At 35.3% G+C, this 27,882-nt stretch overlaps 3 protein-coding genes across 3 annotated transcripts; 2 read left to right on the top strand and 1 right to left on the bottom strand.

Moving 5' to 3' along the window:
• The first annotated feature begins 3,174 nt into the window (after nt 1-3,174).
• On the top strand, nt 3,175-10,364 carry LOC107804870 (KH domain-containing protein At2g38610-like). The gene is given in 7 exon segments (NM_001325762.1): nt 3,175-3,281; nt 3,419-3,510; nt 4,830-4,981; nt 8,183-8,299; nt 8,403-8,519; nt 9,237-9,380; nt 9,934-10,364. Coding segments are annotated over 7 exon segments (858 nt in total). The 5' UTR covers nt 3,175-3,192; the 3' UTR covers nt 10,081-10,364.
• Nucleotides 10,365-11,797: 1,433 nt separating this feature from the next.
• Nucleotides 11,798-13,520, top strand: LOC107804872 (protein RETICULATA-RELATED 3, chloroplastic-like). Its single transcript, XM_016628809.2, has 2 exons — nt 11,798-11,936; nt 12,152-13,520. Exon 2 carries the CDS (start codon nt 12,166-12,168, stop codon nt 13,282-13,284), a length of 1,119 nt encoding a protein of 372 aa, XP_016484295.2. The 5' UTR covers nt 11,798-11,936; nt 12,152-12,165; the 3' UTR covers nt 13,285-13,520.
• An 862-nt stretch (nt 13,521-14,382) lies between these two features.
• Nucleotides 14,383-25,350, bottom strand: LOC107817184 (putative LRR receptor-like serine/threonine-protein kinase At1g06840). The gene is made up of 21 exons (XM_016642956.2): nt 24,987-25,350; nt 24,278-24,392; nt 23,253-23,406; nt 22,029-22,100; nt 21,828-21,899; nt 21,367-21,510; nt 21,203-21,274; nt 21,003-21,074; nt 20,795-20,869; nt 20,061-20,129; nt 19,880-19,948; nt 19,664-19,735; nt 19,464-19,547; nt 19,266-19,334; nt 18,202-18,710; nt 17,953-18,111; nt 17,559-17,842; nt 17,145-17,196; nt 15,935-16,185; nt 15,226-15,360; nt 14,383-14,871 (listed from the first exon to the last, which is right to left on the bottom strand). The coding sequence occupies exons 2-21, from the start codon at nt 24,369-24,371 to the stop codon at nt 14,521-14,523; spliced, it is 2,859 nt and encodes a 952-aa protein (XP_016498442.2). The 5' UTR covers nt 24,372-24,392; nt 24,987-25,350; the 3' UTR covers nt 14,383-14,520.
• Nucleotides 25,351-27,882: the final 2,532 nt, after the last annotated feature.

The raw sequence follows: 27,882 nt of genomic DNA, 5'->3' as shown, positions 1-27,882 counted from the left end.
TTACCTGCCATATTAACTGAACTGTCAGTTACATTTTCCTTGCCAAGCACCTTCAAAATCTGCTCATATTATTCTGGTGTGAAGTAGGGTCTTCTGGTCCCTTCAGAGTTCATCACTCCCTCAGCTGTATTGGCGTACCTGCTACCATGTGTATCATGTTTCCTGTTATCATTCACAATAACATTATTATCTGCATTTCCTCCATATTTCTTCTTAGGTTTTGAAATAAGTAGGATATCCAATTATTTTGTAATATTCTGCACGATTATGTCCCTTCATATGGCAAAAGTCACATTGAACATTAAAATTCCTTTTAGGTTGCTGCATATTCCTTCCCCTAATTGTCATCAAGGCATTCATCTCAATATTGTCCATTGTTCCCAAGGTATTTGCCATACTTCTTTGGCTTCCTCTTTCTATCAATATTGAGTATGTTTTGTTCCCCGATGGTATAAGAATCATCATCATGATCTGACTACGAGCCTGCTCATATGACTCATTTAATCCCATCAGAAACTGCAGCAACTTCTGCTTTTTTATGAATTCCACATAACCACGAGATCTAGGACAATCACACGGAGATGGAGCTAGGGAATCAAACTCATCCCACAGCAAACGCAACTTCGAGAAATATGCAGCAATACTATTTGTTCCCTGCGTCACAGTAGCAATTTGTTTATGAAGCTGAAAAATGCGAAATCCGTCAATTTTATCAAATCTCTCCTTCAAATCACTCCAAACTGCACTGGCACTTGATGAATATACTATTCCACTAAGCAATTAACTTGATACACGGTTCATTATCTACGATAATACATTCACATTGCACCTCTCCCATAGATCAGTCAAATTCGGACTAAACTTCTCCTTTTTGCATGTTCTGTCGATGAACCCTAGCTTATTGCGGCCTAGGGTTGCAATTCTCATTGCATGGCTCCCTACCGAGTAGTTCTCCGATCCTGTGAGATCAACACGGTTCCTGAATTATCTGTGGAATTTAGGAACAGAGGATAATTGTGGCTCAATTTCTCTGGTACTTCATTGTCCACCTTTGTCACTATGTTCCTTACAGATTTCGACTGCAATCAAGCTTCAATTGAAGATTTCACCCACATTAATGGCCGCTAGGGCTCTGATACCATGTGAAAAGAAGCAAATCTAGCTTGTGGCTCACAATATCTGTGAGCCCTAACACATGCAGAACGAAAAGAAACGATTTCAGAGAAGAAAGGAGCATAGAGAGATGTAAGATCGGATATCTGGAAATGAGCAAAATTGTATTGTCTCAGATATATCGCCCAACTATTTATACATATGATTCTATTAAATAAATCACCGACCTTCTTTAACCATTTCCTAATTGTGAATATAACTAACTAATTAACTATACCATTACTTCTAACTATATTTACAATATTCTAACCAATCTCATTCTCAATAAATGATACATAAATTTTAACTAAATTGATTAAAATGCCTTCCAAGTTTTGTTATTGCTAATAAACAATCAAGTTAAAGAGAGTTGTCTGCTATCATTAGTGTTACTCCGTCATGTCCTAAATTATTTTTTTCTCTCCTCAAAATAAATAATAATTATTGGGATTTTATTTTTTTTTAAAATCTCTCCTTATAATGAATAATTATTGTTAAGATACCTTTTAAAAAATAGTATAGATCATTTATTGGGACAAAGAGTAATTTAGATAATTCCTTCTTAATCTTTTAAAATGTTACTTATTGCTTTCTTGATTTTGTAAGATATTACTTATTTTGAATCAAATTTGTTTGGCTGAAATGAATTTAAAAAGGATCGAACTGTTATGTCAGAAAATTGTGTTTTTAACTCTCCAAGGATCATGTTTATGTAGGGGTGTTCCAACGGCTAGTTAACGGCTAATTTTTAACGAGCGTTAACGGCTAGTTTCTAATGGCTAGTTTAACTATTTCAAGATGAGATAAAGTTGATAAAAATAAGGGACACTTCCTTTTAAAATACCCACAAATTCCAACAATCTCCCACATATCTCAAAAGGATAATAAAGAAAGAGATTATAATCTGTTGGATTTCAGATATGATAAAATTCATCTATGAACCAGAAATAGATAAAATAAAATTTAACTTACAGAATAATTGGTGAAGTCGACAAATTCTATGAACCAAAAATTCTCGTTGTAAGCTAAAGATCTTACTCATTATATTACACCACCACAATTTCTGTTGTTATCGCGGTTTTGCACTAATAGGCCATGCACACGCCTGATTTTCACAAGTACTCTCCAAAATTTTGCCACAAATTTTATAGAAATAACTCCACCCCACACTCATATATCCATCAAGTATATTTTTCCAACGCGGACAAGAAAATAATCTTCTTTAACTTCTTAAAATTTGAATAGGAGAAAATGAATCTACCAAAGACTCATACTTTTGTACATGCGGCTAGGACAAACTTGAGACTAAAATTTTACTATATTACTTTTGTGATATTAACCCCACAAAAAGACAAATCCTACCTGGATTTTCTCCACCTCGTATCAGAAATCAGCAAAAAAACCCTTGTTTTCATGTGCGCACCTACCGAGCGCAATTATTGAATCTACTTTTCAAATTTTTGTGATTTAATTTTCCTTTAATAATTTTCTTGAATTCACATCAAAGACGACAGAATACAGAAGGTGACAGCAGATCCTTAGGTGACAATAGTCTAATTCCTAGACTATAATATTTACCTATATTATACCCCAATTTATTCATATTTAGTATTCACTTGTCCATAATTTTTTTTTCTTTTTTTCCCTGACACTTTTAAAAAAAGTTATATATTTCTCTATGAAATTTTACAATTTTTTGAAAATTTTTCGAAAATAAATTTTTCAAAATCAAAATTTGTAGATTTTTTTTCACTCACAAAACTCCAAACATAATTTAAATTTAAATATTATTTTTTGACTTAATTCTAAATATTACTTTTTTTAACAAAAAATTAATTTTTATGCCTAAACGCCTACTTACATAAATATTTTTCTCACAATCGAAGTGTAAAAAAAGGGGGGAAAAAAGAAAAGGAAAAAGGAAAAAGAGAAAAAGATTTTGTCTGCCTTTCTGGCAATTTCACAGACCTTCTGCCACTATATAGTATATACTGGGAACCCATTTGACGACTCTTATACTTGACCTGAAAAAAGCTAAGTATGTCAGGTTTATATAATAATAATCACAACTTCTCACCTTCTAGAGCTGCATCTCCTCAAATTAGAAGTAGTAATCCAGATGTTGACAGGTATTTGTTTGTTTGTTTGTTTGTTTGTTTTTCAGTTCTTATGTTGCTGAATTCCCACATTTTTTTTTGGTTAATTGAATTGAATTTGCTATGTGGATTGTGATTTGTGATTGCCATGTGTTTTGGGAACATGTTAGTAATCAGTACTTATCGGAATTGTTGGCGGAACATCAAAAGGTTGGTCCTTTCATGCAAGTTCTTCCCATATGCAGCACTCTCTTGAATCAAGGTAACTTCTTTTTTAATCACAGTTGCATATTTTCTTGATTCCTTGTGTTATAGATGATGTGTTAGATCTGACTTGATTGTGTTTATTAACCTTCATGGATCACCATTGGTTTTTACTTTATCTGTTTTTGCCCAACTTTGAGCCGAGGCCTCTCTACTGACAAGGTAGGGGTAACCGGGTAAGTTGTGCGTACACACTACCCTCTCGACCCCACTTGTGTGAATATATTGGGTATGTTGTTGTTGTTGTTGTTGTTTTTGCCCAACTTCTCAATATGATGGGGTTATGGTCCAATAAAAGAAGTTTCCTTTTTTAAATTTTAGCCCCTTTTTGGATTCTGTGTATACCGTAGATTCATGTATGATTGTGTTGTTGGAATGGATTTGATTTATGAAATGGAAAGTAATTTAATCCTGGAGGCATTGGAGGAGACATTTCGTTTCTGGTGAAGAAGGTTCACTTGCAATTTGATTTAGTTGAGGTGCGCGCAAGCTGGCGCTGACACCATAGTTAAAAACGGGTCACTTGCAACTTGAGGTTAACTAACAAGACTCTGAAGTACAACATTATACAAATGATTGGAGGAAGTTAAAGAACATAAAAATAGTTTATTTTTCTTCAGCAAGTTGTATCTTTCCAAATCTATATAAATTGTAAAAACATGGCCAACCTATTTCATTTTACAGGTTTAGGAGAAAATAGTACAAGCTCATCAGAATTTGCTTTTAGTGCATTGTTAAAAATAGCTCTTCAAGTTTGAAATGTTGCTCTCAGGGGTTTTGTAACTTGGACAGTTCTGTTAATGAGAAAATTTCAACTTAGGTGATAGAACAGTTTTCGTGGAATAATCTGCTTGAGAGTGAACATTCAATTCTGGCTTCGCTTAAAACTTGAAAGAGTTATCTGGCCACGTTGGAAAGCTTAAGATTTGTTTAGGTGCAAATTCTTAAGTGCATTCTCTTCATGTTAATGTACTTGATCTGGATGTTTGGGTTGGATGCAGCTTGAATTATTAAAAACTCAATATTTGTGAGTGTTACTCAGGCATGTTTACAGGCAGAGGTAGCATAATATGTTTATTTCTCTTAAGTTTGTGGTACTTTATTGTTTAGATTTTAATGTGATTATGATGCCAATTCTGTTGTTAAATAATTTTGCACATCATAGTTATAATGCTATTTATTTGGCTTGATCAAAATAAGTAGATTATGAGTTTGAGCAACTTACGGGATATTTAACCATTTTTTGTCATAATTATTGTGCTGTTTTTGCAATATTGATTTGGTGATTGATTACCATAACATAATTCTGATTTTCAGAGATCTTAAGGGTATCGGGAATGACGCCAAACCAGATTCTTGGTGAGCTAGACAGATTTCGGCATAGAAGTTCAAGCCCTATGGCTTCAGCAAACGTTATGTCAAATGTTGGTGGAACTGGATTGGGTGGTTGGAGTGGACTTGCGCAGGAGGTAAATGGCTTTGTGATTTTATATCTGACAAGTTGTCCGTATGTGGTGGATTTCTTCTCTTGAAAGGACTGTCCCTTTACTGTCTCTGCATCACATATATGTTTAATCCTGTGGTGACTTCGTAAAGAAATAATACCATTACGTGGTCTACTTAAAGTAATAGATATAATTGTTGGTATATTTCTGCTTCACTGGAACTAGATACTGAGGCAACTGACGTATACTGAGCTTTAGGAAGTAATAAAAGTCAAATGGTTTCAGGCTTCAATGTTTTGTGAACTTCTGGTTAGAAACATAGTTCTTGTTTCTGCATCTGAATACAACAGCAACAATAACAACAGCGCAAGCCTAAGCTGGTTTGGTTGGTTATATGAATCCTTATTATTTATGTTGCTCCATTTAACTGAATCTGGATACAGCGTTGTACCAAAATGAATCATTAGCTTTTTTAGATTTAATTTTCAGAAGTTTCTGACGCTTTTTTGGTCTCATTATTTTGAATAAGCACTATTGTATTGATTTGAGCACAAAGGGAGTGTGAGGACTAGAAGCCGATGAATTAAGAGGAAAAAAAGCCATAGTAGAGCTATACAAATCTAGATCTAATGATTCAGAAAAAAGTTTAGTAGCTGGCAGGATTTCTATGATTTTCTCAACAGTATAACTTGGACGTATGATGTTATTAAGTGGATAAGAGCTAAGTTCCAATCGTTCAAGAACGTAGATTCTTAATTTTCATGCTTACCATTAAAGAAGTGGAGATAGGGACTTGATCAGCTTGTTTCTTCTTCCATTGGTCATTTGATGTTTAGCTAGTGAAATCTGTTCCGAGATACCGCTGTTGTCGTGGAGCAGGGGAAGGATGTGTGGGAATTACCCCAAAAAGCTTCGGGGATTACCCCAAAAAGCTTCGCTTTCTTTGAGGCATTTGGAGGCTCGCGCAGCACAACAAGCGAGCAGAGCCAAGCCCAACGATTTCAGTTGTCACAGATTTTCTTTAGACCTTTTTCTTTTTATGGTAATGGTGTCTGGGTTAACTTAAGCATGCCTCAACTAATCCACAGTGCAGCGTGCTAGCAACAAGCACAGTTACCGGGTAAATCTGCCACCAAGGTTGGAGCAGATGGATTCACACCGAGTGTTGTAGCTAGGATTCATACCTAGAATCTCCAGATTTCCTTTAGACCCTTATTGCAACATGCATAGTGCGTTGCATTAAATGATAGTCTAGATGAAATAACCTTACTGATTCTTAATTATCTAGTCCTACTCTTTGTGAAGCTGAAGAGTGCTCTATCTTAAGGCAGCACAAGTAAGTTTCTAGAGGTTGTTTAATGAAACTACAGCAGTAGCTAAATGGAATTGTTGGGAAATAATGTAGAGTGCATTACCATCTAGATAGTAGGAATGCAGTAGCACTGCATGTCGAATGGGAAGGATCTTGTCACTGTCTTAATATTTCATGTGAAGCAGCTAGCGAGCTCTAAACGGTTTCCTGAAATGCATAATGTTGCTCAATGTAATACAGGGTATATTTAACTTTTATGCATACTTTTGGTGGGAAAACTGGTGAGAATTGATGCAGAACAGGTAAATTCGGTACTGAACACAATGGAAATTACTTTGGACCAAAATGGTTAACACATGTAGCTAATACTCAGAAACAAAGTTACTTTAGAATTCAATGAGAGTTTGTATTACTCATATAATTTTCTGATGAACTTGATTCTTTCACATTTATGCATTTTAATAATGTCACCACTGAATTTGTGAATTATTCAAACTGTTTTTGTAAAAAAGTTCTTAATCCCTTGGAAAAGTATTTCATTTTCTTGCTTCTGCTAGCCTTTTGGGATGTAACATTATGTGAATGGACATGCGTGTTATTACTTTTAATCATCCATGTTTCTTGTTTTCTTTGTTAGTATTTACTATTTGAAGGTTTATCTGAGTTCTGCGATATGAGAACCTTAGATATTTTGAGCAATCACTAAGCAAGGTTCGCAAGGATTTGGAGAAACCTAATAGAAAACCATTGTAAAGTACACGAGCAAGTGCATATTTTAGTGGAAGTTAGCAAGATCAATAACTGGGCGAGCGATCATTAGTATCTTACTGCATAATGGTGGTCATGATCTTGTTCTACTTGCAGCACGACAAGAGCACTGCTCTTTCCCTACACCAAGTTCAGAGACTGGTTAATTTTATAGGAGAATGAACAAAATAATTAATTGTGGGATTCCCCCTTTTCAATTGCATTCTAACGTCCAACAGTTCACAATCAAGGTCTGAACAAGGTTAGCTGGAACCAACATTGACAATTACCAAACCTGAGATGAGCTTGCCCAAGTATTTGCCTGTAAAATTTGGATAGTAAAGATTTAGATGTTGAGGTGATGATTTTTCCGAACTAGTTGTGACATTTATATACGTAAAGGAGAGGGTATTCTGCTGAAATGATGCCTTGTTCAGGTTTGGGACTTCTTCGGTTCTTGTGATTACTTTCCATGTCCTTTTTTATCCAGTAGCATCAGAAGATGGTTATCTGTTTGATCTAGAAACAAGAATATAAGGGATTCTGAAGTTCTTGACTCACATTCCATGTAATACTGTGCATAAGGATGTGAATGCAATTGATTATGGACATATAATTTGGCACCGACAGAAAAATATTATAGGTAACATGGGTGACATGAATGCCTAATCTGGCTGTTTACCCATACAGCTTTGAAACAAGATGTTTCTTTCGGTGGTGGTATTGTTATCAGTTTATCCATCAAGATATCAATGTTCGAGTGAAATGTTAGAATATTGACAACCTAAAAGAATATAGATGGACTCCCACTAAAGATTTTGTTTTTATCATTTCCTTAGGCATAGTGGCCCGAAGATCAGAATGTGAAATTTATTGGCGAATGGGTGAAGATACAGATTGTTCTAGAACTTTTGAGCCGTTATATATAGCACATCCTTTAGCAGTTGGCATGTGAGATAATGAAAGTCAATCTCTCTCACTAGTTGAATTTTATAAATATGTGGGTCTTTGGTTTCCCCATTCTGATGATTCATTTGATAATTGATTTTTATAGCTATGGATTTTCTTGTCTTTTGCCTTCCAAAATTGTCAAGCACTTTGTGTTGTGTTAACCGGTTTCTTTTATTATTTTATCCCCTAAATATCAGTTTCTTAATTTGTGGCAGAGATTAAGTGGATCTCCAGGAATGTCAATGGACTGGCATGGGGCACCAGCAAGTCCTAGTTCATACACTGTGAAAAGGATATTGCGCTTAGAAATTCCGTTAGAAACTTATCCAAATGTAAGGGCTTATTTCTTGATTTCGCACACTGGCTGTCAGTGCTGTATAGTTTTACTTGGGGCAAATAAATACGTGACTGATCTAACTTCTGTTTGGATTTCAGTTCAATTTTGTTGGGCGACTTCTGGGTCCGAGGGGAAATTCCTTGAAACAGGTGGAAGCTACTACAGGATGTCGTGTATATATTAGAGGAAGAGGGTCAATAAAGGACCCCGATCAGGTAGTACCAGTATTCTATTCTTTCTCTGCAGGATTGTCTGATTGACTAGCTCATAGTTGCATATGTATATAAATTACCAATTATTAGAGGTATTAATTGCGAAATCTCCAAGATGCTTTTGTTGAGTACAACTTTCTTTTTGTAAGTAGTTTAGAGCAAAGCATCTCATATACTTGATCATCCTGACGAGATAAGACGATTTTATTTTAAGTTAATGCCTGTCCTGCAGAACGTCAGCAAACTGTGTTCTTTCTTCTTTTTTATTAATATTTGTACAGTTTTCTGGCCTAGTTTCTCTTAGTTATCTTCATATAAGAAGGATTATATTGCACCTATTAAAGCTTTGCTACAATGATCAGTTATGTACAAAACAGGAAGCATAGGAACGTTAGCGTTCAAATATTCTGTCTAATGCTTATACTCTTAAGGATTTCTTTTTGAACGTGTTGAACCAAGTTTCAGATTGAGGCTTAGTTGATTTGAGTTATGGACCGAAGTTGGTATCAATAATTTTATCCATACAGATCAATTAGTACCAACTTAGACTCACTCCTTGGCAGTTGACTGTAAAGTTACCACTCTGTCAAAATCAGCTTGTTCCTTTGACTTCCTGAAATCAGACTTTTATTTTGAAGGTTTCTTTCAAAATTTTAATAGGCCATTTATGTGAGCTGATAATTGGAGTTCTAATATATTTTTATGCTTGATAATCTCAAGGAGGAGAACCTACGTGGAATACCAGGATATGAGCACCTGAATGAACCACTCCATATTTTAATTGAGGCGGATTTACCAGCGAACATTGTGGATATTAGATTGAGACAGGCACAAGAAATAATAGAGGAGTTGCTCAAGCCAGTGGTATGTATCTCCGATTCACTCCTTCTTTGAGGATTGTTCAGGACTTTATGCTATTAATTAAACTGCACATGCTATTAATTACTCCTCACAAAAAGGATGCAATTCTCAAAATACTAACAGTTGACTACTTAATTTGCATAAAGATATTATTGTAGTCAGAGGCGGATCCACCTTGCGACCTACGAGTTCACGTGAACCCAGTAGCTTTTGTCCAAATAGTGTAAATGTGTTTGAAAAATTCACTAAATATCTATAAATATTTGAATGTGAACCGAGTTACTATTGAAAATTTACTCGAGGTCGTTACTGGAACCCATAAGCATTAATTCTGGATCCGCCTCTGACTGTAGTAGTGTAGTTGACTATATAGGTGCTCTATGATGGCAGAACCAGTTTAAGTATCTGGCACCAAAATAACTTGTCACATAGTAGACAAAACTTGGCTGCGATCCTTTTGCCTAATTAGGCACATTTCAAAACAAACCAAGATAAACCATTTTGCATATCTGTCTAAACTTGCTGCCTTATTCTTGTGCAATGCTACCATTCACAGGACGAATCACAGGATTATATAAAGAGACAACAATTGCACGAACTTGCCATGCTAAATTCAAATTTCAGGGAGGATAGTCCTGGACCAAGTGGCAGTGTCTCTCCTTTCAATTCTGGTGGATTGAAACGTCCCAAGACTGGCCGTTGAAAGTTCAGACATTCAACTTGCTGATCTCATATCCGCATAGCTTCCTAAACCCAAGATATAAAGAGAAAAAAAACAGGTCAATAGTGTGGTCGCGTTGTGGTTGGCTTGTGGATTTTATAATTTTTTTCAACAGAAGAAACAAACAAATAGAAAGCGAGTATAGAGGAAGAATAGATCTTGTGGGTTATATAGTTGGTTCTTTGAATTATTTTTGGTCATGCCAGTTCTTGTAAACTTCTTCCATTGGATTTATTTTTGTGTTAGTAATTGCAATATAAGATATTACATAATTACTGTCTCAGTGTAGTGTTTTCTAAGCATATATAGGTCTTTCTTCAGCTTGGCCATTTGAGTCTAGTTACATTGAAAAATTATTATCATAGAATTCACCCATATAGTTGCTTTTACTAGACTCAGATTCATGTATATGGTTCTTGAAAGGTTATGTGCAGATTATAGCTATACTTTCATGCTGAGGGCATCTCGGTGCACTGAGCTTCCGCTATGCGCGGGGTCCGGGAAGGACCGGACCACAAGAATCTATTGTACGTAGTCTTACCCTGCATTTGCTTGAACCCGTGACCTCCTGGTCGTAACTTTACCGGTGGCTTAAACGAATCTCTGATGATGTTGATACTGTTGGCTCATATACCATTGTTCTTTAGTTCAATTCGCTTCAATATAGCATAGGAGTATGAAAAGGTGACACCATATATGACAAAATCAAGAAAAGTACAGAAAAAAGAACCTCAAATTTGACTTTAATGTATAGGTAGCAGCCTATTACCAAACTCTGAAAACGTGACAGCCAAAATTTGGATGGGTCTATAAGGCAGTGTGTGCTGGTATATACATGTTGCTTTCAGTTTGCGTATATATATAATTAAATAATGGATAAAGTAATTCTTTCTTGGTTTAACTTTTTGTGATAGTATTTAATGATGCACAATTTTAAAGGTAGAAAAATATATCACATACCAAAAATATTTTTAAACTTATAATCTTAAATGTATCATGACATCGGCTGACAAACAAAAGTGCCATACGAAAGAAAACAAAAAAGAGTATATCCAAAGCGCATATTAGAAAACCAAATAAAAGGAAAAGAAAAATGTATACTCTTAACCGCTTCAAAAAATAATAGCTGATAAAATATATATATTTTTATGTATGTGTATATGTATAAAAAAAATACTTTTAACTAGCAAATGCAATCAACTAATTTTGTATTTTGATGTAGAAAGAAAGAGTATAAGTCTAAATGTTTGTGCAAGTAGAATTGATTAGTGAGTACAAAGCCACCAACCCTGAGCAATGTGGAGTAGTAGGTGCTGATGAATGACTGAAAAAGTGAACCAACAACCATTTTAGTGATTTTTCCCATTTGCCATCATTTAAGCCCAGTGGGCCATTATCATTACCTACTCTAAATAGTACAAGTTTCTTCATATTTTAAGCTAGAGATTTTTTCACTTTTAACGGTCAGAAATTATATACAATTAGTAGTAGCTGTAAAAATATATAAAATTAATACATATTTTTTGGACTATTATATATTTATATAATGTCAATTTCCCTTTAAGCTACGTGTCCCTTCCTACTGCTTCGCAGTTCAGACACCGTCCATTTGTCATATCTTTTTCGTTTTTTTAACCTCGCCTCTGCCGTCCTGTATTTAGGTCATTTTAATAGTTTCCCTTATTTAAGCTCTCCTTTTGCATGCAGATCCCCATTTTAGTGCCACCATAGATGTAAAGCCACTGCTGATCTGAGAATCTGAGATTATTACATTACATGATCTGTAGCTGCTGAAAAAACTCATCTTTTGTTAACTATAGCTCAGAAATCTCTCAAAGGTAACTCTCCGCCAATTTTTTTGTTGTATATTTTTGTTTTTTTTTGCTAAACTAAAACCCATAAATTTGATCTTTTAGTTATATGAAAGATAATTTTTTTTTGTTGACTTTGTTTTTTCAAGATTCCATTTTTTGAGTAGTGTAGATCAACTTATTGAATATTGATATTATAGTAAATAATAATACCAACTAGTATTTTATTTTTCCCATTTTAGGGTGGTGGTAGAAAATGGTGGCGATGTCTCAACTTTGTTACACTCCACTTACTGGTTACTCTCAGAATCATAACTTAAACCAAAGTTGTTACATTTCTGGGATCACAAACAGATTTTGTGGCATTAAGTTTCAGCAAAAACTCAGCTTTAACCCTTTAAAAAGTAGCCATATTAGTTCTAATAAGTTGGATCAAGATTTGTTGCTGAAGTTTCAAGTTCCTTGTGCTGCTGGTGGTGATGGAGGAAGTATTGGGATTGGAAGGGGTAGTGGGGGTGGTGGGGGTGGGGGTGGTGATAGTGGGGGGTGGAGTAAGGGTGGAGATTCAGATGATTCAAAGTCTTCTTGGGATAGTATTGGACCAATTGGTGCTTTTGTTAATGGCTGGAGATCAAGAGTTGCTGCAGATCCACAGTTTCCTTTTAAGGTTCTAATGGAGGAATTAGTTGGTGTAAGTGCTAATGTTCTTGGTGACATGGCATCAAGGCCTAATTTTGGACTTAATGAACTCGATTTCGTGTTTTCAACACTTGTTGTTGGATCAATTATGAACTTTGTGTTGATGTATTTATTGGCACCAACTGCATCCGCTTCGATTCAAACACTGCCATCGATTTTTGCTTACTGTCCGCCAAGCCACATGTTTCAGTCTGGTTCTTATGGTTTGTTGAGTAGGCTTGGAACTTTTGTGTACAAAGGAACTCAGTTTGCTGCAGTAGGATTTACTGCAGGGCTCGTTGGAACTGCACTATCTAATGGTTTAATCAAGATGAGGAAAAAAATGGATCCGAATTTCGAAACGCCAAACAAGCCACCTCCAACACTTTTAAATGCTGCAACTTGGGCAATACATATGGGATTCAGTAGTAACTTAAGATATCAAACACTTAATGGTATTGAGTTTGTGCTAGCCAAAGGTCTTCCTCCTTTGGTATTTAAGTCCTCGGTTGTGGTTTTGAGATGTGTGAATAACCTTCTTGGGGGAGCGACATTCGTCATCTTGGCGAAGATGACAGGTTCGCAGAAAGCAAATGAAGTAAAGGTAGTTGGCATTGAAGACGGATTAGTTGCAGAGAAAGAGACGTTGCTGGACCAGAATGACAATATGCATACTGCTGATTCTGCTTCAAAGTGATTATTATCAGTGTGTATTTGTTTCTAAAACGTGCCATCCAAAACCGGCTCCCTCCCTCCTGGTTGAGCATTTCTTTCGTTTTTCTCTTATTATATGATCTATAAATAAAATGAATTATGTTAGTCATTTTACTCCAAGAAATTCTGGCTTCTTGTACTTGTAAGGAGCTTGGAGTGAGTCAACCATGTCTAGCTTTGGTTCCATAGAACAGAATAGGAGTTCTGGTATTGGTTTGAGGTTTGTTTTATGTTCATTTCTATGGTTGATGATGAAGACGAGATATTATGTGAAAAACATCTATGTGAAAAACATCTAAATATAACATTGTTTCTCAATTACTGCATGGAAAGGGCCCCCAGGGCCTAGCTCAAGTGGCAAAGGGTGGTGGATTTGTGTCTTAGGTCACAGGTTCAAGTCCCCACACCATGCAAAGCAAAGCCTGGTATTTAAGTGGAGAAGGGTAGAGAGGTGAGCCCATTATCCACCGAGTTTCGAAAGCTGCGGTTGGTCCAAAGGATCGGCCCCAGACGGATTTCTCGGTCATCAAAAAACAAAATTACTGCATGGAAAGGTAAGTAAAGAGGAAAGGCAAGCAAAATGGTTTTCCCTGTTTTGTTGTGTGTTACTTAGCTATAGCTTTTATAGTCTATTTTTTTTTTGTGTGTGGAAATTATGAGTTAATGTTCCAACAATAGTAGACTTAGTGTAATCCTATAAATGGAGTTTGGGAAGAATAATGTTTACGTAGTCTTACCCCTACCTTATGAGGTAATGTTCCAAATAGAAAAAACAAGCTTATTGTTGACTTTACATTGAGTGGTTATTTCTGTACTTCTCTTGACACTGCAATGCATCAGCTTTTACAGATCCAAATTAGAAGTTACCTATTAGGGTGAAAGCTTTATAATTGAGCTGATACAACATATCAGTACTAATGTTGCGTTAGTGTGGGTTATCTACATCATACCCCTTGGGGTGCAGCCCTCCCCTTGGACCCGGCGTGAATACAAAGTGCCAAGTGCATCGAACTACTTTTTTTTTTTATCACATGACAATAACTACAATTACGCCTCAGTCCAAGACAATGTATGTTTGACAGATCTGGAAAATAAGGAAAGTTGTATACCCTCTGGGTTGTGTGGCAATACCCTATTCTGCATACTAGTTTTTCTAATACAAAAGATAAGCAACTATTCTACATACTAATTTTCTAATATACAAAAAGATTAGCAACTATTAGCGAGGCATAGTGAGACTGACACCACTGAAACTATAACCTCCCATCACATCAGATGATAGAAATGCATCTCTGCTAGTGGTTTCAGAAAATGAAGACGATGACTTTGGTTCATTAAACTTGGTTTTAGAATCCACTGTATCAGCTTCAGTATCTGGAATCATGTTGAGAATAGACTGAATAGTTTCCAGCTCCCTGACCACTTTTAACATTGAAGGTCTGTCTTCTGGTTTGTCCTCGCAACACTTCAGGGCCAAAGCCGCAAACTTTTCCATGCATTCAGAAGGGTAAGGTCCCATTGTACTGTCCATGACTGAGTACATCTTCTCCGAGTCATGAGCCAAGTGTACCTGCCATTGATGGTTCAAGGTTGTAATTCAATATTTCCGATAGGGACTATTAAACACGATAGAATTGCTCTTTTCGTGACCTATATGTCACATGTTTTAAGGCATTAATTCTTATCGCGGGAATGCAAGGAAAGATTGCGTTCCATATCTCTGCATTAGTCAGGAGTACTTAGAATATGGATAACAATGTATGCATATGTGAAAAACAATTTAATTGTAAGAATATAATAATATCACTTACTTTGAACCTGTCGACTCTAGATTCTGGATTCACTTATGATGGAATAAGCCATTTATAAAACATATGCAAGCAATAAGTAAATTGGATTGAGAAGTGGTATTTGAGAATGATACCTCGCGAACAATGTTTTTCCCGTGTGAGATTGGGCGCATGCCGGTTAAGATTTCCAGAAATACAACTCCAAGGCTATAGACATCACTTTTATCGGTCAATTTACGGGTCAAGAAATATTCAGGATCAAGGTAACCCTGCATATACAAGTAAAGCTTCAATACAATGAGGAGATTCATTGTAAAAACTAAAAACTTGCCTAAAATGTCATAGTGAAAAGTAAACTGAAAAGTAATGTTTCCATTGGGTTATTTTGTATATTTAAATTTTAATAGGAGGAAACTTTTGTGGAGCTGCTTCTGCGTGTATACCTTAAACGTTGATTTCACATATGGTCATTGAACTATATCCACTATAACATTAAAGTCAGAGAAAATATTTTCTCACATTACACTATCTTACCTTTTTCCACTATAACCGTAAAGTTGCTAAAGTTCAGCGACCATACTTGGAACTACAAAGAAATCATTGACTTTTTACTATAACAATAACATACCCGATGTAATCCTATATAGTAGGGTCTAGGAAGAGTAATATGTATGCAGACCTTACCCCTACCTTGTAGAGATAGAGATGCTATTTCCAATAGAGCTCAGGAATGACTTTTTTACTGCAATTTCTTAATCTTATACCTTCGAAATCTTACTGTAGTTTCTGTCTACACAAGTAGAAAAAAAATGCAGTTGAATGATAAATGTAGTCTAGACTTACAGGTGTTCCCTTGACAATAGTTGATACATGATTAGGTAATACACCTTCATCATCCTGCACAGGTGCAAGCCTAGACAATCCAAAATCAGCAACTTTAGCTGTCATTTTAGAGTCTAGAAGAATATTGCTGGCTTTGATGTCCCTGTGGAATATCGGCGGGTGAGCTTCTGTATGAAGGTAAAGGATGCCCTTAGCTGCACCAAGTGCAATCTGCAATCTTGCTCCAAACTTCAAACTTTCTTTACATGTAACTGTTAAAAAAATGGGAAGGTATCAAATGTTATTTTCTATAATCAAATTGATGAGCATAATTTGAAGAATAAAAGCAACAACCTGATTAGGAAAACCTAAGTTACTAGGACACATGTGGGGGTATCCGACACGAGTGTGGATAGTAAATTCTAAGATCCAGGGATACGGATCCTAGCAAGGATACGGGTGCTGGGGTCTGGCTAAAAATAATTCAAAAAAATAAAAATATAAAAATATCTCTAAATTATGAGAAATTTTGTGGAACACTTACGTATAGTGTGAATTTCTTTTTTATTCTCGAGTTGTAGATAAGTAAAGTATTGATTTCTTAGATAAGCTATGCTATTTTCTTCAAATTTACTTGTTCTGATTTCGGGAATCAAATTATATCTCATCTCGAATTTTTTCGTCCGTATGGTCAAAGTATCCAAAATTGTTTGACCAGATCCGGTACGTATCCCATGCCGACACCCATAGTAGTGTCGTGTCGACAGGGGTGCGGCACCAAAACTGCCATGTCGGAGCAACTTAGAGGAAAACCATGAAGTTTACTTTTCAATTTCCTAGATGTGGTTGTTGGCTCTTATTTTGGTGATATCTATGTAGACATAAAGCTATTATATCAGAGTCAGCTTCTTGACATCTGATCTCCATTTACAGACATAAAAACAATATTTAAGAGCATATATTACCAGTCTATTTGTACCAAGTCAAAGATAGTAGTACTTGTTTAAGGAATATAAAAAAATAAGAAATCCAGCACCAAGGAGTGGCCTAGTGGTCGAAAAACTTGAGTAATAATCTTAGGGGACCGAAGATCCAATCCCAAATAAAAGAAAAGAAGAAATATATCAAATCCCGCTCCCTGGCTCTTAGCTGCCTTTAATTAAATACTAAGAAAATGAAAATGATGGATCAGAGTCGACGAGGAACAGAATCCAGGGAACTCTTTCCTTACCAGAAATCCAGTTTCGCAAAGTTCCATTGCACATGAACTCATAAACCAGCATCTGCAAATGCATAAACAGGAAGACACTAATTTATTCACTTTATGACTCTGAATGCATCAACAGGAAATGAGTACTTTTACACTTAGGGAAAGGTTCCTAGTAAAGTGGAGAGAATGAAAAAGAATCCAGATATAAAATATGTCGTTATTTCTGGAATGGTCTAACAAGGAAAGTGTGTCATATAAATTGAAACGGAGTATGTAATTTGCACACTAGGAAGCGTGACCTCTGAAAGATTTCTAGAAATGATTTCAGGCATATACTAAGGAAATGTGAGAACTAATGACTCGCAATCCATAGGAAAGGATTGAAAACTAACAAAAGAGATGCTACAGCACACAGTGTGAGTGGATTGATCATACCTGTTCTCCTTCTTCATCACAGTATCCCAGCAACGAAACTAGATTTCGGTGATGTACCCTTGATAACAGCGATATCTCTGTCAAGAATTCCTTTTGCCCTTGTAGCGATCCTTCTTTTGCTCGTTTGATAGCAACGATTGTTTTGTCAGCTAAAATTCCCTTAAAAACAGTCCCATATCCTCCTTCCCCAACTTGATTTGAGATATCAAAGTTGTTAGTGGCCAATGTCATTTCTCTAAAGGTGAAGCTTTTAATGCCATCCATTTTTATAGAGAGCCTTGAGGCTGGAATTAAGATATTAAACCTTATAAGCTTCGTCAGTTTTGCAGAAAAGAGTCGAAAGAAACATATTCGTATAAAGTAAAGGTAAAGCTTACCAAATGAGAGAACTTACATAAACGTTTTCTTGATGATAGAATGCTTTGGTATTTGGCATGTTGTCTTTTGATTAATACAGCGATAATTGTTGAAACAAATGCAGCAAAAACACCTGCTACAATTGCAGCTATCAAAGCACCTTTGCTTTTATGTTTAGCTTGAATATCAGGATTCACTGCAGCAACACACGGATCCACATGATTTAACTCAATCGCGGAGTCATTTAAAGTTGGACTAGAGATACATTGAAGCTACGAAAACTTACAGTACGAATAAGGTCCCAACAGAGTGAAGTTAAGGAGCTCGTAAGGTCCGAATAGGTCAACTACACTGATATCCCAAGATGAGAAAAGCTCGCTAATACGAATGACCTCACTTTTATTAAATGTACTGACCCCAACTGCTGGGAAAACCTTTAAGTGCATTCGTAGACGAGGTCCTTCTTCCCAAGAACTTGATTCAATCAACATTTGGTAAAGGTCCAAATGAAGATCACTAGTCATATACAGCAAAAAGTAATGCACATATGGATCAAAGTAAGAAAAACTAGGACTTTTCAGCCGCCATCCAACTCTTAGAGGCGAGGCACAAGAGCAAGGAACAGGTGATGTTGGGACATATTCATAATAGTTATCCTTAGGGCATGCATGAATAGGACAAGAGCCATTTACATTCGTCGAGTTAGTTGTCTCATGTTCTGCTCTGGCTTCAGAACCACAGAATTTGATGATGTTCCTTACACTCGCATTGCTGCACACAGGATTTCCCTGCAACCTAAAAAATTGTCTGATAATGTTAGGAGCAGAAGTATTACCAAAAGTTAGCAGAAATCACTTACTGAGGCACATAATGTCTTTTAATTATTGAAGAATTAACCTAAATAGCCATCCACCCAACCGCTTAAACTAAAAATAGTCGGCAATATGTATAATATGTGCATAACTGTATATAATCAATTTATAATCTATGTATATCGGCTAGGAAAAGTAAACAGTGAATCTAGTGAATCTAGCCTGCTATTTGTGTAAAGATTCCTTTATTATTGAAATGTGGAGATGAAGTCAGAGATGGATGCAATGTATAGGTACCAGGTTCAGTTATGCTGAGCATAAGTTTATATATAAAAATTCATTGAAATTATAACAAATAGTAGATATGAACCCATAACTTTAAATACGCAATGAGTTCAATGCTAAGAACCTTAAAGGTTGAACCCATAAAATTCTAATCCTGGATCCGCCTCTGGATGAAATGACAACGAAATCATACTTTCAGTAATCAGTGGAATGTCTTAAGTTTTCTCATTGAATTTGGAAAGGAAAACCATACCTTAGAGTGACACTAAGAGGAGGTTCAAGAGTACCCGAAATGTCCGAAAGTGAATTATTCCGAAGATCACTAGGTTTGCAAAGAAGATATAAGGGTTAGAATATTCCTCACAAAAATCCAGACTTCTGTATAAAGGTTCATTCCTGAAGTAAATGATAGTACTATTCAATACAGAAATTTGATGTTACAATATCTTACATATCAAGTCTGGAAGTTGAAGTTAACTTCTTTTGCCAAATGTCGGTAGAAAAGGAACCATTCAAAAGGTTGTTCTCCAATGACCTGTGACAAGACCATCAAATCAATTTGTTATACATAAAGTTGAGTTGCAAATTTGTATATTGCCTTACAGAATCAGTACTAAACAGATAATATTGCAAGACAGTGAAGATCCTCACAGTTTCTGCAAAGAGGGAATAGAGGAAAAGCTCTTCGGAATAGATCCATCAAGACGATTGTGTGACAGAATACTGCACGATGAGTATGTACAACGCATTAGATTAGGACATATGACGGGAAAAATACAGAGAAATAATGAACTAAACACAAAATATGGCTGAAATGAGACACTAGATATATGAAGAAATCATGTAGCAAGAAACCGCGAAGTATACATAGTTGTCATATTGTTGGAAAGCTTATTCTGTGGTATAGATCCAGACAGTTGATTCCAGCTGAGATCACTGTACAAACAGTAAGCAGGAAGTTAAACATTTAAGAAGAATTTTTCCAGTCAAATAATCATGAAGCAAGAAGTATAGGAAGTAGAAGAAACTATTGTAAACTTGAACTTACAGATAGCTTAGGTTCTGTATTCTGCTAAGATCAGGAATGGATCCTTGCAACTTGCAGTTTCTGAGACTTCTGCAATATTTTTAAGAAGCATTGCATCTCCATTTGAGTAGGTAATGTTAGGATTCAAATTTACGTCTTATTCTATCTACCCGATCCATCATAATAAGATGTACTTAACATTCTCTTTCATATACATTGTCCAATATATGCATGTAAATTAAGACCACTCATGGCAGACATAAAAAAGGGCAGCCCGATGCACAAGATATCCCGCTTTCACGCAGGGTACATGAAAGGGCTGCACCCCAGGAGGTGTGATGTAAACAGCCTAATCTAATGCAAGCATTAGTGGCTGCTTCCATGGCTTGAACCCGTGACCTATAGGCCACATAGAGACAACTTTAACATTGCTCCAAGGCTCCCCTTCATGGCAGACATAACAATTTCAAAAATTGATAAAGACAGTAAACAATTTCTAAATCGCAAGTAATATTAGACAGGAGGAAGAAGCATTTGAAATTTCAAAGGCGCATAGCACAAATATAATCATCGAGTGACCTCCCTCATTGCTCTCGTAGCTACAACCTTTACTATGCTAGTCCTTCAAATGTAAAACTAAATAATGCTGTGTCATAGAGATAAATTAACCTTGTCTGGTCAAGCTAAAAAACTAAAAGAAGGAAAAGAGGATAAGAAAAGAACAAAAGAGAGAAATTTGTTCAAGGAGCACTTACAATTTCACTAATGATGAAATGTTTCCATAAGAAGCTGGAATGTCAGAATGGCTGAAATTGTTGTTATCAAGTTGGCTGCATAAGAAAATTCAGAAAGAGACATTGCTTGTCAAGATATAGTTATACATCTTGCACACATACAGCTGATGAAAGTTGCATATGAGGTTCAATATATGTAAATCGTGTGTGTGCGTGTGTAGGGACTTACATTATCCGAATAGACGGAAATGCTGAAAACTCAGGAGGAAGGTATCCTGAAAGATTATTACTGTCCAAAAGCCTGTTGACAGAAAGTATCATCACAAAAACATTACTCCATTAGTTCACAGCCAAGATAAAGTCATTCTAAAGTTACGAAAACATGTTCTGAAGAAGAGAAGCTAACAAGAATTTCTTCCATTAACTTACAAGTGAATCAGAGTGGAGATATTGGAAAGTTCTTTAGGGATTTGACCACTCAGTGAGTTGTTGTTGAAGTGGCTGCAGACACAAGATATGTTCAATTAGATAAACAAAGATAAAATCTTAGACTTCTTCCAATTTTCATAACAATCAAAATGAGTTGTACTCACATATGCTGCATACTATTTAAATGGGAAAAGGATTTAGGAATGCTTCCGGATATCTGGTTCTGGTCTATCTGGAATATTCTCAGGTTCAAGAGATATCCAAGCTGATCAGGTAAAGATCCTGAAAATCGGTTTCCGTTCAAGAGCCTGCATATCAGCATAATTGCACTTGGATCAAACCAATGGATAAAGTTTTAGAACATATTCTTCACAAGCATTAGGCTTTAAAGGGCAGCCTAGTCCACTAAGCTTCCGCTATGCGTGGGGTCTAGGAAAGGGCCGGACCACAAGGGTCTATTGTACGCAGCCTTACCCTGCATATCTGTAAGAGGTTGTTTCCATAGCCCGAGTGACCTCCGGCAGCAACTTTACCCGTTACGCCAAGGTTCCCTTCATTCGGCTTTAACATAAGTAAATCAGGATGGAACCAAATAAAAAGCGGAACTGAATTCCATTCAACTTACAGAAGTTTCAAAGACTTGATGTTTCCAATCTCTCCTGGTACACTTCCCGTCAAATCATTCCACATGAAATTCCTATGAGAAAGAGAATTATAAATATATTTTATAAAATAGTAAGTTGCATATATAATAGAAAAATAAGTTAAAAATTCCAATTTGTTATTACATATTGAATAATGTTATATGTGAAATAATATAACTCACATAATTTTAAGATGGGATAGTTGTCCAAGCTCAGGAGCTAAACTTCCAGAAAGATTCATATTCATCAAACGGCTGCACAAGGAGAAATTAAAATGTTTAATGTCATTTCATGCATTGCACTCACACAAGCCAGTAGTAGTAAAGAAACATCTTTTGCTAGAGGTTGCAGCTAAATATAAAATCTTGGGAAAATGTCCAAATTTATACTTTCGACCATTCATTCTGTTGCTGTTAGCAAATGCTACATATTTACCCTAATTTAAACAGAGCTCCTGCATATACGGATGTGATTCCACTTGTCTAAATACTTCAGAAAAATCTTCTTTTTGAATATATTACCCTTCATTATATTTCAGTTTAGAGATATGTTACGGTCAAGGGTAAATACGAGATGATTTGTTAACGACCAAGGTATGACAAAAAAAAAAAAAAAAAAAAAAAAAAAATCCCAGTGTAATCCCACATGTTCTTGAGCCGAGGGTCTTTCGGAAACAACCTTTTTACTCTCCGGAGTAGGGGTAAGGTCCGCATTTACTCTACCCTGCCCAAACCCCACTTGCGAAGGTAGAGAGACCGTTTCCAATAGACCCTCGGCTCAAAAAACGAAAAAGAAGCAGTAACAACAACAAGATAGATACCGGGACAAAACATGAAGTAATAGAAATCTAAAAATTAGAAAATACGAGAATATAGGACAGCCAGAGTGAAATCAGAACAAGAATATAATGGCATGAGAAATACAAATCATTTGGAAATAGGTTGGCTTTGAATAAACCTAATTATACAACAAGAAAGTTTCTTCTCGGAGGCTGTTTGGCTAAGCTTATAAACTGGTCAAACTGGCTTATAAGCACTTTTTGGCTTATCTACGCGTTTGGTAAAATTAAAAGTGTTCATAAGTTAAGTGCTTATAATCCCAAAATAAGCCAAAAGCCATAAGTTGCTCTCCCCCAACTTATCAAATTTCAACTTATAAGCACTTTAGGTTTGACCAAAATATTTACTATTCTATCCCTAAAATAATTCTTTTTAAACAAAACTCTTCGTATACCCAGTTCTTCAGCTGCTTATTATTAATTTCAACGCTTTTATCCAAACACGTAATTGTTTATTTTTTAAATCAGCTTCAGCACTTAAAAGTGCTTTTCAACTGCTGCTCTAAATCAGGTAAGCCAAACGGGCTCTTAGTAGATTAATTTTATAAAATAGAGAAGAGTAACATACAGCTCTCTGACATGAAAGTAACCATCTGTTCCAACTTTGTCAAAACAATAAACTTCAGTCCAATTTGATGTACATGGATCAGTACCCTTCTGCCAATCCTTCAGATACTCCATATTATCAATTAAACCACTTTTTACAGATATCAAAGCTGAGACTGCAAATTAAATGGCAATTGGAAATGGTTAAGATTCATAATTAATCATCTCACTATGGAAAAAGTACCCATAAAATAAAAAAAAATCCTTAGAAATTAAGCATCAGCTCTATCAAAAAGATGCTCAAACCAGCTTTTAACATGGACTAATACAAACAAGATGCCCTTAAATAGTAGTCTTATTCTTAATTTCCCTCTTCACGAATAAAATGCTATGATTTCGCAAAAGGCTAGAGTTAAAATTGTAAAAAAAAATGGTAGGGGCAAATTAAATATTACGTACATGGTGCAAATAAAAAAAATGATACCAACATTAGGAGGAAAATCGTAAAAAGGACAAAAAAAATAAAGTACAAATAGGAAAATGGTTTGGTTAAAAAATGCAAGGAACTTGATCTTTTTTTCCAAGATATTTTAATCATTTATTAGCATAAAAGACAATGTAGAATTCTACCACGGCATGAAATCTCGTAAACAAAATTAATGTACTCCTCTACTTAGATATATATTGGTGAAAGAACTTAATCCCTCCGTTCCAATTTATGTGAATCTATTTCTTTTTTGGTCCATTCCAAAAAGAATAATCAATTTCTAAATTTGGAAACAATTTAGAAACTTTTATAACAACACAAATACTCTAGGCCCCTTTTTGATTTGTTTAGGACCATAAATTCCAAAAATCTTATTTTTTTTAAACTCCGTGCCCAGTCAAATAAATTTACGTAAATTGGAAGGGAGGGAGTATATTTTATGGGAAATTTTTTTGGCAACAAACCCTTTATGCATTCGAAGCACAAAATAAAATTGTGCTCAAGAATTCTGTAAGAAAGATAATATAAACTTTTAATTAAGAAAAGTGAAGAAAGCCAACCTTCAGAAGGATGAGTAACTTGAGCAACTGTAAGTAGCATAAAACAATAAATTGCCGTAGTAAAAACATATCCAGAATATCTTACTCCCTCCATCTTCAATCCCTAGAAAAATATCTGGCCAAAGATAGGTAGCCAGTTTCAATTCTAATGAGCCATAAATAAATAAAAAATTGGGAATATGGAAAGAAAAAATTAAATATACAGCTAAACCTCTCTATAATAGCAATGACCAAATTTTCTTTGGAACTAATTTTTCGTGTTATGCCATAATGCAGCACTTATTATAGCAGCCAAAAAATTTCGAAACAAACAAAGCTGTTATAGAGAAGTTTGATTGTAGCAGCACTTTAATGTTCCAGAGAACTATTCTGATTAGTCAATAAGCCAAACTACCTTAGGCTAATTATCATTACTCAACAGTTTTAAAGCAAACAAAGGAGGAACTACAAAATACACAAACATGCTTCTTTCCAAATAAACCCATATTGTTTCACCAATTATATTATAAACACTCACTACTAAAAAACAAGATTTAGCGACGAACAAATTCTGTAGCCAGAAGAAAAATCCATCGCTAATCCCATTTAACGACGGACTAGCGACGTATTATTAAGAAATTTTGTTAGTTACGAGCGATTAGGGATAGATTAGCGATGAAGTTCGTCGCTAATTCCATTGTATAGACTAGAAGAAGTTGGACTAATTTACCTGACGCAGAACACTACGCGCGCAACTCGACACCCTTGGGCACGTGTAATGCAGATGTACGAGGAAAAACATTGGCTCTTATAAGGCAATGGTGAAGTGACCTTTATAATCAACAACAATGAGCTTCTTGTTTCGTCCTCGAAATCCAAAAGTGGGATCAAATTATTCAAACAAAACCCATGATTATATCTCAAAAGAGAAGAGTGCAGGCTTTATATATATATATATATATATGCTTGGGGTTGTTGAAATAATTTAGCCGTAATAGCTTACAGATATTATGGAGAAGTGGATTAAGGATTTTGTGTGGGAATGCTTTTCCATGAGAGAGATAAGAAGGCTGATGATGTACTGGTCACATGACAAATATACATACATAAATAAATATATATATACACACAATATTGTCCTTGTCGTGATTCCTCCAACAATAAATATATCAACCAAACAGTGGATAGATACGTACGGGGAGAGAGGGGGGCGGGCAGAGGCGGAGCTAAGATTTCAAGTTTATGGATTCGGTAATTTAATGTTCTAAATTAATAATTTGTATATATTAATGAATATTTAAAGATAAATACAGAGTTCAAACTAAAGCTACTGGGTTCGGCCGAACCCGCTCTCGACACTCTAGCTCTCCTGGGAAATATATTTGGAAAAAGAAAAAAGATGACTTATTGGTGTTTGGATTATTTTAGGTGAAATAAAGTCTTTTGAGCAGTTGGCTGTTGGATACTTGGATGCTGCTGTGAAGACTTAAATAAAGTTTTCGATTAAATAGCAAAACCGGGTAGGCCCGATTTTAACCGCATACAATTGCATATCTGACATCATAAAAATATTTACTTGTAGATATTCTTTGAATGACCTGATAGTATAAAATATTAACTATGTATATAACTTAAACTCCTTCTTCTTATTGTCTCTAAAATTTAAAAAATATATTTCCCACAAGGGTTGGCTGAGTGGTTTCCACATAGGAGACCTGGGATCAATTCTCCTTACTAGTAGTCTCCTCAGTCAAAGCTCGTCACATCGAGGGCAAGTTAATTAATTCTCGACGTCCAAATATTTGATGACAATGGCTTTTACGAACTTTAGTATAGCAAAGTCCCAAAATTGCAACATAAGCCAAGAAGAAATCCTTAAATCGTAGCATGTCTCATGACGTATATTGTTCAGATATTATCAGTTTCAAGTTTCGTAATGTGATCGAGTATTTTCTATGTTATACCTGTGTTGAATATATGCTTTATTTTAGTAACACACGGTCTCTGTGTAACAATTTTGAACGATAAATATTGGTTCATATGTATAATCGTGTGTGAATGTCAAGGTCATCGTTGAAGATTATTAAGAAAATGAAGTGTACTATTTTTAATAATTAAATTGTAGATGAGATGATCACACAATTCTCGTATTTGGCCCATAGAAAAAAATCAAAAAAATAACATTGTATAGCCGCTCTCAAAATAATAGCCGAAAAAATATATATTTTTTATATATTATACATTCTGTATGTTATATGCAAAAATTATACAAATTTAATATACTTTTTCGGCTATCGAATATAAATAATTTCTGGCGCGGGCTAAAAGTGATAATACCCCAAAAAAGAATCACGACTGTATGTGATAGACATATTGAAAATATAACTTAAATAAATTAAAGGTTACTCTTTTAATAGTTTAAATTTTGAGATTAGATGACCACATAATTTAATCGATTTTGACTTTAAATTTCTCCTCACAAGATAGGGGTAAGGTCTGCGTACACATTACCCTCTCAAATCTTACGGTATGATATAATACTGGATATATTGTTGTTTTTGTTGTTGTTGTTGTTGTTTGTTGACGACTTTAAATTTCCTTTTCTTTTCCCTTCTTTTTGTTTAAGCTTTGAAAATGGTATTTTCATAGTGCACATATACACTATGCGCTTAAATGTTCTCCCTTCCTTTGTAATCCATTTAAAATATAGATCTGCCCAATTAGTTAAACACCACAACTAAGTTCAAGTGATCTATATATATATGTTGTAAACATAATTGAATTCTTAGGTTGGTTATATTGTGTTGACAGACTTTGAGTATCTAATTAGCCTAAAACCTTAAAGGATAATAGGTAGATGAACCCTAACCTTCATAAACTCCCTTGGAAGCTTTATGCACAAAGAAAATCTAGAATTTTAGTTTGATGGATTCAGGGTGTGTTTAGTATGAAGGAAAATATTTTCCGAAAAATGTCTTTCAATTTTCCCATGTTTGGTTGGCTTAAATGTTTTGAAAAACATTTTCCTTATGAACTCATTTACCTCCAATTGGAGGAAAATGTTTTCCTTATCAAGAGAAGGGAAAATATTTTCCAAAACTCCTTCTCAACCTTCCCAACCCTCACCAACTCACCTCCCCCCCCCTCTCCAAAAAAAGTTTTTTTTTTTTTTTTCAAATTTCAGTTTTTCCGTTACCACCCACCCTACTACCCCACCCCACCACCCTCCCGCAAAAAAAAATATTTTTTACCTTTTTTTATTACAATTTCAAATTTCTGTTTTTTCGTTTTTCTGCACCATCTCCTTCCCCCCCTCCCGCACAAAAAAAAAATTACTTTTTATTCGTAATTTCAAATTCTGTTTTTTCATTTCCTCCCCCCCCCCCTCCCCGGAAAAAATTTAAAGGTTCAATATTTTACAAGTTCCAAAGTTATGAGTTCGGAGGTTTATGTGTTTGGAAGTTTACATATTTAGAAATTATAAAGTTTACAGGTTAGAAATTCCGTGGTTTCGAAAGTTTAGCGGTTCGAAAGTTTATGAAAAATATGGGTTCGGAAGATTGTTGGTTTGAAAGTTTATGGCTTCATGTTTATTATATCGAAATTATTCATAAATACTCTTGAGA

This window comes from Nicotiana tabacum, chromosome 5 (assembly GCF_000715075.1).
Source record: "Nicotiana tabacum cultivar K326 chromosome 5, ASM71507v2, whole genome shotgun sequence".
Taxonomy (NCBI): Eukaryota; Viridiplantae; Streptophyta; class Magnoliopsida; order Solanales; family Solanaceae; genus Nicotiana; species Nicotiana tabacum.
Note: the sequence above shows the minus strand (reverse complement) of the source record. Positions and strands in the feature narration are given on the sequence as shown.

Bases quoted from the DNA above. Each gene is read 5' to 3' on its own strand.
- LOC107804872 (XM_016628809.2), top strand. From the start codon at position 12,166: ATGGTGGCGATGTCTCAACTTTGTTACACTCCACTTACTGGTTACTCT.
- LOC107817184 (XM_016642956.2), bottom strand. From the start codon at position 24,371: ATGGAGGGAGTAAGATATTCTGGATATGTTTTTACTACGGCAATTTAT. The intron at 23,407-24,277 runs GTTGGCTTTCTT...TTTAATTTGCAG, and splicing joins AGTTACTCATCCTTCTGAAG to TCTCAGCTTTGATATCTGTA. The intron at 22,101-23,252 runs GTATGTTACTCT...CTCCTTGTGCAG, and splicing joins TACTTTCATGTCAGAGAGCT to CCGTTTGATGAATATGAATC.